Here is a 12173-nt window from a genome sequence, read left to right on the forward strand (position 1 = left end):
GAAATTGAAACTCCAAAATGTGTGTAATTTTCCAAGTGACACAGCTAGTAAATGAAAAATACTAAACTAGAATTTCATTTATCCATTTAGTTTTGAGTGCAATTTAATATTGATATGTGGTCCCTCGTCTCCTAGAGGTTAAGAAGTTTGTCTTTGGATTTGGACAGTCTTTGACTCCAGGCTAGAGAATGTACTTAACTGCTCTGTGTCTCAGTTTCCCCACCTATGAAACAATGACAATAACACCACTTACTTCACGGGGCTAATTAAGAATTTAATGAGCTAATGCACATCAAGTATTTAGTGCCTGGCTAATAATAAGCACTCAACAAAAAGTAAGCAGTGGGAGAGCCAAGCAAGAGTCATTATATCAATACACTATGATAAGGGCTATGATGAAGGTAAATTCAGGATGCTGTGGAAGCACAGAGAAGAGAAACATAAGTCAATTTAGGGTGTACCTTCTCAGGTATGTGGTCACTGAGACAAAGTTTTGAAAGAAGAGTGACAATTATCATATTGAACAAGGTTGGAGAGTAAGACAGGGAGGTCTTCTGAGCTGAGGAATTTGCACATGCAGATCACTGGAGGCAAGAGAGGTGGCCACTGAACTTGAATGGGACAGGGTTCCTTTGAACCATGGCTAGAATGCCAGTGTGACCACAGGAGGCTGGGAGGGATCAGAGGTGAGGCTGGAGTGGTAAGAAAGGCCAGGACAGTGAGGACTCTGCATTAGCCCCACGGCTTATAGAGAAGCAATGATTGTCCTGAGACAGTGCGAGCCCTTGGAGGTGCCTTTGTCATGAGGGCTACCCTAATTACAGCTTAGACACTGGACCAAAGAACGGAGACTGAGGCAAGGATAAGGCTGGAGCAGGGCAGAACAGGTAGGAGGCTGCTGAAAGAGGCCAGATGGGAATCTGAGTCACCTCTTCTCTCAGCCTTCTATTTCTTTTTCTGACATATCAGGCCAACAGTCTTTTTCTTGCCTACCTCAAAAGGTTGGGGCAAATTTTTTTTTTTGAAGATGTTGGGGGTAGGAGTTTATTAATTAATTTATTTATTTTGGCTGTGCTGGGTCTTCGTTTCTGTGCGAGGGCTTTCTCTAGTTGTGGCAAGTGGGGGCCACTCTTCATCGCGGTGCGCGGGCTTCTCACTATCGCGGCCTCTCGTTGCAGAGCACAGGCTCCAGACGCACAGGCTCAGTAGTTGTGGCTCACGGGCCTAGCTGCTCCGCGGCATGTGGGATCCTCCTAGACCAGGGCTCGAACCCGTGTCCCCTGCATTGGCAGGCAGATTCTCAACCACTGTACCACCAGGGAAGCCCCTGGGGGCAAATTTAATAAAAACATGCGCTTAGAACAGGGGTTGGCAAACTTTTCTGTGAAGTGCCAGATAGTGACGTTCAGTTTTTCAGGCCATATGGTCTGTGTCACTACTTCTCCACTTTGTCATGGTAGCACAAAAGCAGCCATAGATAATGCATGTAAAGCGAGTATGGCTGTGTCCCAATAAAAATTTATTTATGGACACTGGAATTTGAATTTTATATACTTTTCATGTGTCACAAAATATTACTCTTCTTTTTTATTTTTTTTTCCCAGCCATTAAAAAGTGTAAAAAGCATCTTCACCAGTGGGCACACAGAAAACGGTGGGTGGCCAGATTGGGCCTACCAGCTGTAGTAGTTTTCTATAAAACTAGAACATGGTTTGGAAATGGTGAAGTTCCCCATGCCTTTGAGGGAGGAGGAGTATGATTACTGTTGACTGGTGGTTTCACAGCTGTTGGTAAAGTTTGCCATTTGTGTGAATTTTTGAAATTATGTATTTCCTGTTTATCAGTTGGTCTGGGATGTCCTACCCCTCTCTCCATTTTGTATAAGGACTTTATACAATTTTGTTGATGAATCACTAGAGGAACATGCAGGCTTTGACGGGGCCTAGGACACCTTCCTGCTTTTTGATTCAGTTTCTTTCGAGAGGAAAGTAGTGGGTTCTAAAGATCAGAACACTGAAGTCATACAAACCAGGATCTGAATACTGCCTCTGCCAGTCACAGTTCTGTGACCTTGAGCAAGTTGTATCAATGTTCTGATTCATCCTTCCTTCATTCATTTATTCAACAGATATACCCTGAGTACCTACTGTGCCAGCTCCAGCACAGTGCCACAGCAGGACACTAGTAAATGACGAGTAAATGACAGTGACTGATTTCAAGGAGACTCAGACTTGCGGGGGTGGCAGCCACTTAAAATACAGTGAGGTTATTGCTTGGAGAAGGGAAGTCCAGGGTGTTCTGGGAAGACAGAAGAAGGGCTTCTGACCCATGTACGCTGGGTCTCCCAGAGCGGAGGATCTCTGAACCGACACCTGGAGGATGAACAGTCATCATCCAGGTGAAGAGGCAGGAAGCGGGTATTTCCACACCAAGTGACCAGCCTAGGTAAGGCCTGCCGACAAGAAGGTGGGCCGGGGGGCGGGGTTGATGAGGGAAAGGAGTTTACTGTGCTCGGGGCAGAGCACAGAGTGCGGTGGTGGGAGTGGAGAGAGGCTGGAGGGGCAGGCAGGGAACTCATCACTGACGGTCTGTGAACTGGGTTGAGGAGGTTGAAGTTGACCTGGAGCACAGCAGGGTCACTGATGCGTTTCGACTGAAGGATGGAGAATGGACTGAAGGGGACAGAACTGGAGGTGGGAGGACCAGCAGGGGCTGCTTTAATAACCCAGGTAAACCAGGAGGACGGCTTGAACGGAGTGGAGATGAAATTGGAGAAAAGGGGGCAGCTTCAATACCTTTTCTGGAGTAGAATTAAGAAGGCGTGCCGGGCTTCCCTGGTGGCGCAGTGGTTGAGAGTCCGCCTGCCGATGCAGGGGACACGGGTTCGTGCCCCAGTCTGGGAAGATCCCACATGCCGCGGAGCGGCTGGGCCCGTGAGCCATGGCCGCTGGGCCTGCACGTCCGGAGCCTGTGCTCCGCAACGGGAGAGGCCACAGCAGTGAGAGGCCTGCGTACCACAAAAAAAAAAAAAAGAAGAAGGCATGCCAAGTGATCAGAAGTGGGAGGTCAGTGAAAAGGAGGTAAAGGATGACTCCCAAGCTTGTAGACGGCGTGGCTACATGGATGGTGGCGCCATTTACTAAGAAAGGGAAGACGGGGAGAAGGTGTCTGGGTGGAAAGGCGATGGGTTCGTTTATAATAATACTGACCTTTCTGGGTTGTTCTAAGTCTTAGAAACATTGTATGTGAAGTACCTGGCAGAGTCCCTGGCATGTCGTGGGTGCTTGATAAATGGTGACTCTTATTCTTATTTCATTAAAAAAAGTCTATTTCAGGCCCTGTTTTGTTAGATCATGATGTTCTTTTGCTGGTTAGTGTGAGCTCTTCAGAGCCACGAGAATTGCAGTTTTGTTCACCGTGCTGCACGTGTTCATGTGTGTTTCTTTCTCTCCTTCTCTTCTGCATGCTGCCTGGGGACTGGCTTCCTTGTGGTCAGCACCAATGGGCAGCGCCCAGGTGACCCCGGGGACTCCACTCTGCTTTCTCACCACAGGTGATCACCAGAGCCCTGGGCGGGGTTGGGGGGGGGGAGGGGAGTGAGAGCAGCCTGTGCTCAGTGGTCCCTGCAGGCCAGGTGCACCCGAGAGGAACTGGCAGTCCCTCCATCCCACCCACACATCCACCCACCCACCCACCCAGCCATCCTTCCACACCCCCATCCTTCCATCCCTCCCTCCCTTTATCCATCCATCCATCTATTCATCCATTCACCCATTCTACTAATGCATACAAAGTACCTACTATGTGCCAGGCACTGCTCTAAGCGTTGAGGTTATATAGTGATGAGCAAAAGAAAACCTATTCCTATACCTTTGGGGGAGGGGAAAGAGCCATTAGTCCAAAAAAAAAAAAAAAACACTACACAAATAAAGGGACAACTGCAACTCTGAGTCACGCTACAAAGAAGAGATGTGTGGTGTTCAGAATAAACCAACAAGCATACCTGGAGCTCAGAGAATGATTCCTAGGGGAAGTGACAGGTGAGCTGTGGTCTGAGGTTGGGGGAAAATTGACCTACCTTATCTGTGCTTAGATCTGGTCATGACCCCCCCCACCGTCTGCCATTCGTCTTGGACGGGTCACTTCAGTATGATGATCCCCACCTCTCGTATCTGTTAAGTAAGAGTAATAATGCTTCCCTCTTAGGGAGCACCGTTTTCTTACAGACTTTGCACATGCAGAGTCTTCTGCGGCTGTATCCTGAGATGAAACAAGTTAATGAATATGAAAAAGGATGCTATGGGAACACCCAGTCTAAATAAATAGTGTAGGTATTTATTTGAAGCAAATACCAGCCCCTTCCCTGTAGCACACTGTATTTCGATCTCATTTCATATAAACTTCCGCTGCTCTTCAAAGATTGGGATGCAGAATCCATCAGAGGCTGATGTCTATCATGGAGCCCCAGAGACAGAAGAGACCCTGCTGACATAGAGATCTCTACTGCGGGGGTCCTTCCTGGTCAGTGGAGGTTTCTTAGAGATTTCAGATCTTTAACTGGCACCTCTCTCAAAGTTCTTGCTCAGACAGCGGCCTCCTCTCTGCTAGTCCCTGACTGGTCAGTGTGTCATGGTGGGAAAGGGGATACATCATGCAAGGATGACATGAGTCCAGCCATCCAGGACCTCCTGGTCCACTTCTGTTCACCCCCTTTCCCAGACTCAGAAACTTCACTGCTCATGATTGTCTTAGGCTGGGTTTCCCAGACACAGAGCCTGAGACGGGGATTCTTGTGCAAATTATTCACTGATGAGTATTCTCAGAAGAAAGAAAGTGAGGGAGATGGGATAGGGCCATCGAAGAAGCCAAGGGAGGGTGTGGAGACTGTGTCAGCTGAGCCCACGGGGGCTCTGGCATGTGGACTGTATCACCGGCGTGTCCCCACTTTGAGGCAGGCGGCCAGCATGTGTGCCGCTGTGTCCGTTCAGCCATTGCGCGTGTCCTGGCGAGGCGACTTCACTTTGCCTTATGGCAGTTCTGCAGGGAAGGAGGTGGCTGTGAGCTTTTAGCAGCCAGCACCGCCGCGCCCCCCCCCCAGCTGGGAATGAGCGCACCAGCCCAGGAAAGGAGATCTGAGCAGAGCCTTCACAGCATTCACGACAGCCAAGTTCTGTGCCCGCCTTTGTGCCTGCCATCAAGCCCCATAGCCCAGCATGTCACCATCAACACCCTAGGAATGTCATCTCAGCCACTCCCTAGTTATATGACCTCAAGTAAGTTGCACAGCCTTTGTTTCACCTGCAAAATGAATCGTCACACCTACTGCAGAGTCATACCCAAGATTACATTAGGTGACCCTAGAGAGTACCCTGCTCTCCAGGCCTTCATCAAATGTCAGGCTCCTACCCCATCCCATCAAAGGCCCCCAGCCTCACTCTCACCCCAGAGGAGGCGGCAGTTGCGGACGGACGCACGGTGGCATTGAGAAGAGAGTGGTCCCTACCACATGCCCACACCCAGTGTTACCCAGGAAACAGTGCTCCTCTGGAGGGTGCAAGCCGCTCCCTTCCTGCTGGGCCACTGCTCTCCAGGCTCTCTTCAAGTCCGCAGTCCTGTAATGTTTCCTTTAAACAGAGTCAATCCCGTATCAGGCACATTTGTTTTACCTCTTGCCTTCGGAGGCATCTGAATGCTCCCTCTCTGGCAGGTTTATTTCATCGTGTTGCATTATTTCCACGCCTTTCTCAGCCTCATTTGATGGGTGAGGTGCCCGCGAGTATTTCGAGCAGGCTGTCCCTCTCCAAGGGCGTTTTTGTTCATGTTCATCCCCTGGTAGCAATAACGGCTGATGTGAATAATAACCACCCGGGTCTGAGTAATGGAGACATTAGACTGTGAATACAAGCAGCCTCTTCGCATCAGCACCAACTCAGAGGACTGTGGAAGCCAGTTGTGGAGCAAGGGGGCAGGCTGGCTTTCAGAGTGAGTGGAGGCTGTGTGCAAGTCTCAGCTCAGCCACTTATTTGCAAGTCATTGCTCTAGTGTGGGCTTCATTCTCTTCATCAGGAGAAGCAAGGTTACCAACACCCCTGTCCATCATTAACGGTGAGAACTGTGTGTGATAATTCCGATTAGTTCTTCAGGTCTTCCTGACTTACTGGCTTTTCCTTCAAGGAATTCACGCTCTAGGGTAGGGTTTCTCAACCTCAGCACTAGTGACGTTTGGGGACAGATAAGTCTTAGTTATGGGAGGCTGTCCTATGCATTGTAGGATGTTTAGCAAATCCCTAAACCCATTAGATGCCAGGAGCACTTGATTCCCCAACTAGGACAGCAAGTACATCTCCTGACACAGCCAGATATCCCCTGGGGGGCAAAAGCACTCCAGAGTTGCACTGTGTTCAGTACATACAGCATCTCAGCCATGTATGTATTTTGAAATTTTTTAGTCACATTAAAGTAAAAAGTAACAGGTGAGATTCATTTTAATAAATTTTATTTAACCCAATGTCTACAAAATATTATCATTTTAACATGTAATCATTATTTTAAAATTACTAATGAAAGATATGTTGCATTATTTTTTTTTAGCACTAAGTCTTTGAAATCTGGTGTGAATTTTATACTTACAGCACTTTGCAATTCAGATTCTACATTTTAAACAGTTAATAATGAAGTATTATCCTAAAAAGATAAACATTGTGTTTAACAAAATACACTTTACAGTGTTCCCATGTTAAAATTTAAATAAGTGGAGATAAATTTTAAAATTCAATTCCTCCTTCACACTAGATGCATTTCAAGTGCTCAGTAACCACGTGTGGCTTAGTGGCTATCATCTTGGACAGCACAGATGTAGAGGTAATTAGGAATTTAGGATTAGCAGATACAAACTACTAGTATATAAAACAGATAAACAACAAGGTGCTACTATATAGCATAGAGAACTATATTCAGTATCTTGTAATGACCTATAATGGAAAAAAATCTGAAAAAAGAATATATATATTGATATAAAACTGAATCACTTTGCTCTACACCAGAAACTAACACAACATTGTAAATCAACTATACTTCAATTTTTAAAAATTAAAAAAACCCAACAAAATGGCTTGACCATCTGTGAGCCTAGTTGGTAGACAGAAGCGTAGATGCACAGAGTGCAGAGGGTCAGTAAATGTCCAGTTCTTTTTATTCCATTTAGACACACCCCCAGGCGACATTCAACAATATCTGGAAATGTATTTGGTTGTCACAACTGGGTATGAGGTGTTACTGGCATGTAGTGGGTAGAGGCCAGGGATGCTTCCATCGAAAAAAATAAGGTAAAACCTCTTATGGTCAGGGTTGCGTGTTTTTCTGTAGTGGGATGACTTGAGGCTGCAGTGAACAGATGACTAGTTATTTAACATTTCAGCTGAAGGACCAGGTGGACCCCAGACCCACCATCACTGAAAGAGTGCTTTTCTAGCCCCTGCAGTAGCTTGGCCAGGCCTCCAGGGGGCGCTCTGGGAGACTGAGCCCAGTAGGAGGCCGGCAGCCCCCAATTTGGAGGCTAGAATGGATGCACCGAAAGTCAGCCAGGAAGCCCTGCTCTGGTCTGAACCCGCAGGCTGGCCCATAGTCACTGCCTTGCCCATGCTGAGTGCCCATTGTCCATTCTCCCTGGGGAGGAGGGTTTTGGGACAAGCCCTCATGTGGAGCCCAAACTCTGTTCCTTAAAACTGGGGAACGTTGGCAAATCACTCAGCCTTTCTGAGCCTTGGTTTCCTTATCTGTGATGTAGTAAGGATGAGTCCCTGCCCTGCCAGGCTCAGTCATGACCAGGGTCAGCAGACAAAGTAGATGCATTTCCAGCAGGGCTCCTGGCTTGAGAGGGTGCCAGGTACAACTCCACTCTATCATTCCCTCCTTTGCACTTCATGTTAAAACTCTCTATTGTTATTTTCCTGGCAATTCTTTAAATCAAGGCCTTGCCACAGTGACAGGATTCAGGCCATAATATGCTCTCTGGGACTGCTTTGCAGCTAACTGCCTCTAAAGCAACTTTCCCAGGGATGTCTTGTAAATCTTGGATCCAGGTAGAAAGAGTTTGAGCCTTTGGGGCAAGGCTGTGTGGCTGAGAGCAGATGGGGAAGTAGCACGGCAGCCTTAGGGAAGGCCCAGCAGGATGCCTGGTGCCCCTGGCAGGCTTGGACATCCTGGGGAGTGAGCGACCCTCCCAGGGAGGTTCTGCCCTCTGGCAGGGGTTGATGGATGGTGTGAGAAGAGGAGCTAGAGGCAGGAGGACCAGATGAAGCTCTCTGGAAAAGACTTAAACCTGTACACCCACCATGATGGGGCTGTGCTTGGTGGAGAGAAGTGGAAGACAGGCAGTGGGAGCGCAGCCTGCCAGGCTGGCTGGAGAGAGGTGGCAGCTCTGGGGGACAGTGGCACCAGGGGTGTTCAACATGATGATGAAAAGAACAATAAAATAGTAAATATGTGTTACATCCTTCTTACGTCCCGTGGAATGTGCTGAGGGTTTCATATTATTAATGTACTGAAACTTCTCAACAACTCTACCATGTAGGGTACCATTAGCATTCTCATTTTATAGATAAGGAAACTGTATTTTATAGATAAGAAATCTGAGGCTCTGGTGACTGAAAATCACACAACTCGGAAATGATGAAACGGGATTTGAACCTAGGTCTCTGGAAAGTCTGTAATCTTACCCGCTATGCTGTATACCCATGGCCAATATTAGTGAGCACCCATTACATGCCTGGGACCGAGAACTACCATGATCCAGGACTGTGCCTCAAAAACTGTATCATATACTAGCTGTGGGACTTTGAGCCTCAGAGAGATTACACAGTTTGCCCCATTTCCTTGTCTGCAAAAGGGGGACACTAATAATTGCTAGTTGTTGAGAGGAATACGTGAGAAATAAACTTTAAGTGCTTAGACTTGTGCTGTCATTATTATCCTAAACCCATTTTACAGGTGAGGAAACTGAGGTCCAGAGAGAAGGGAAGCAGAGAATCTGGCTAGTGGTGACATTCAGGCAGGTGGCTGGGCCAGAACTATGGCCCAGCCTGAGAATCACAGAGGATGGGGGTGAGAGGTAAGAACCCACCAGAGCCCCAGACCTGAGGCACCTAAAGTGCCAAGCAGGATTCACAAACCAGGGCTCATTAGGGAATTGGGACATACAAGGTGGGAGGCTGGACACAGCAGCGCAGCAACCCCAGCTGCAGAGATGGCCCAAAGCAAGGGCAGGATGGAGAGTGAGGCAGCACAATGCTGAAGTCCCTTAGACCTGGGCATCCTCCAGTTCCCCTTGACGGAGGCTTCAGTTGGTCCCAGAGCACAGTCCGGGGCTGCACCTGCAGAAGAGGGGCGGAATACCTGAAGAACAGCTGGAGGTCAGGGAGGCAGGTGGCGATCAGGAGCCAGGTGGTCACCGCAGAACCTCCTCAGCTTTTCCGTTTGGCTGCTCAAGTGGCTGCAGGCAGACTCTATGAAGCAGGGAAGGAGTCGAGTCCTCAGTCAAGTGCACCAGAGTGTCGCCTTTGTCAATAGTCTTACAGCAGGTGTTCACAGCCTGACAGACACCAGGGTCTTGGAACATCATTCTGACTGCCAGCTTCTGCTACCGCTCTCCCAATGGACTCAAAAGACAATGCAGAAGAGGAAGGCATCTTGCTGGGGTGCCCTATCCCCTGTAGAGTGTTCTCCTGTAGCATGTGAATGTCTGTGCTTCCTATAAAGCAAGCATCCAAGCAAGGAGCATATAGGAGACTGAGGCACTCGCTACACCTTTTTCTCTCTTGGGATATTCTCCTTAGACCAAGGAGAAATCAGTCTCCAGTCTGCTATCCAAACTGCCATTAAATTCAGCTTCAGAAACCCAGCGTCATCCTTGACCTCTCTCTCCCCATCTTTAATTTTCAGTTAGTCGTCAGGTCTGTCCGATATCGCCTCCGAAATCTCTCTTGCACCTCTCCCTTCTTGCTCACTGCCACGACTCACGTTTGAGATTCATAAAGTCTCCATCAGATTAGTGTAACAGCTTCCAAAGCGGTCTCCCTATCATCACGCTGGTCCTTTCCGACATACGCGCCACAGAAGACAAGCGATCACCCCGAAATAAGAGTCTGATCCTGATGAAGATGCTCCCAAGGCTCCCTTTGTGCTCGGGGACAGTTAGCCTGAATCAAAAGCCCTTCGCTCTCTAGTCGCTGACCCTTCCCCATCTCCCCACCTCTATTTCCTCCTTGGTGCCCGGTGCCACACTCACACTGGTTACGTACATAGGACCTGCCTTATCACACTCTGCTCCCTTTGCTGGATGATCTCCCTGCATGGTCTGCCTTACTCACCCCCTGGAATCAAATTCAGACAGCGTGATCTCTGCAAAGCCTTCCCAGATCCCCACTGTCTCAGGCTGCACCTAAAGAAGATGGTCAACCGGCCAGGCCAGTGGGCACTGAGGACACCCCCCCCACCCTCAGCCCTGAGTGGGCTTCCTCTCCAACAGGGCATGCATTCTCATTACAGGCTCTTGTCTTGGAACTGTCTGGTTTCTGTCACCTTTTTCCCTCTGCCCAGCACATACATAGTAGTCATTTACCTGGCCCCATGCACGAGTGGACTAATAAATGAGCAGGTAGAGTGTGCGCCAGGCATGGCACACTGCCCCACCCTACTTTCAGCCTCCACCCTGTGATGCTTCAAGCCCCCCATCTCCCATTTTGTTAGGTTTATTGTGAGTCACTGAGCACTGGTTTTCAGTCCAGTATTTGAACTCCATGCAGCCCCATCTGCCCAGCTTCCTAGAGACTGATTCTCTGGAGTCTTTGAATAGGATTCCCCCAAATCCACTGGTCCAACCCTGCTGAGCCCAGTACCCAGCCTGGACCCGCATGGTGCTGACCCAGGAGAGGTCACGCTGGGGACAGGAATCATGGGCGTCCCAGAGAGACCTGTCCCCAGACGCTGTGTCCATGCGAGCGAGAACCGACCCTTCAGTCATTCCGGACCTCAGCTTTTTCCCTCTATCATCTTCTAATAGCAGAGCTGCTTTTCTATCCATCCTTTGGGGAGGGGTGTAGATCAGCTTTTAGTACAGAACACGGTAATTCAGTGTTTCTGCTTTCAAAAGCCAAGGGGCAAAGGCTGGAAGAAAGAAAACATGTTCATGGTGGATTTGGCTGGAATCTCAGCAATCGATGCGGCTCCCACTGCTGGTTTTATTACCCTCTCTCAGCTGCGTTGCACTAATCTGAATTCTGTGCTGTGTGTTCTCTCTGATCCTGCTCATGCCTTCACTAATCCCTGCTATAGATTTCTCTCTCTCCCTCCCACAAGTCTTCTCTCCTTTCCAGGCACCCTGAGACTTACTGTAAGCTGCATATTCCAGACGTATGATCTGGGCAGAGCTGCCCCGGCTGGTCAAATCTTCTCTTCCCCTCCCCATTCCTGCCCCTTTGTGGCAGGTACCATGGTCACCCCTTAGGGGATCACTTTGGCCGAAATCAGTTGGAATGAATTGGATTATGTTTCTGAGTAAGAGCCTTAGGGACACCTTGGCCCCTGGTACATCCTGCTGTGCTGTTCAGACAAATAAAGCCAGGACCTACTGTCCTTCCAGAAGCCTCCTGTTCCGCTCAGCCCATGAGCAAGCAGGAGTTTCCCATCCCTCTTACTGTGTGCTCTCCGTTTGACCCCATTCGTGTTTGAATTTACTTAGTGAAATGCTAAGACCTCCCTCACATTTGCAGCCCCTTCCCAGGCTGCTTGAATCATGACTCAGCGTAATCTGCGGTTATGGGTTGAATTGTGTCCCTCACAAAAGGTGTGTTGAAGGAGAACCAACCCCCAGTTCCTGTGAAGGTGATTTTATTTAGAAAGAAGGTCTTGGCAGATATAATTAGTTAAGATGAAGTCATGAAGGTGGACCCAAATCCAATATGACTGGTGTCCTTACAAGAAAAGGAAAACATCAGGTGAAGACAGAGACACACAAGGAGAACCTATGTGACAACAGAGGCGGAGACTGGAGTGACGCATCTACAGGCCAAGGAGTGCCAAGGGTTGCCAGCAGATGCCAGCAGCTAGGAGAGGCGAGGAAAGATTCTACCCAGCCTCAGAGGGAGCATGGCCCTGCTGACACATTGATTTCAAAC

At 48.7% G+C, this 12173-nt stretch overlaps 1 protein-coding gene across 1 annotated transcript in view; it reads left to right on the top strand.

The window, feature by feature from the left end:
* Window positions 1-12173, top strand: part of PTPRT (protein tyrosine phosphatase receptor type T) — a gene marked incomplete at both ends in the record, with an annotated part of 1089241 nt that overhangs the window by 884429 nt on the left and 192639 nt on the right. The window contains 1 exon segment of the mRNA XM_081255209.1: window positions 3497-3553. Within this exon segment, the coding sequence (XP_081111335.1) occupies window positions 3497-3553 (57 nt within the window).

The sequence above is a fragment of the Mesoplodon bidens genome (assembly GCF_964165515.1).
Source record: "Mesoplodon bidens genome assembly, chromosome: 15".
Lineage (NCBI taxonomy): Eukaryota > Metazoa > Chordata > Mammalia > Artiodactyla > Ziphiidae > Mesoplodon > Mesoplodon bidens.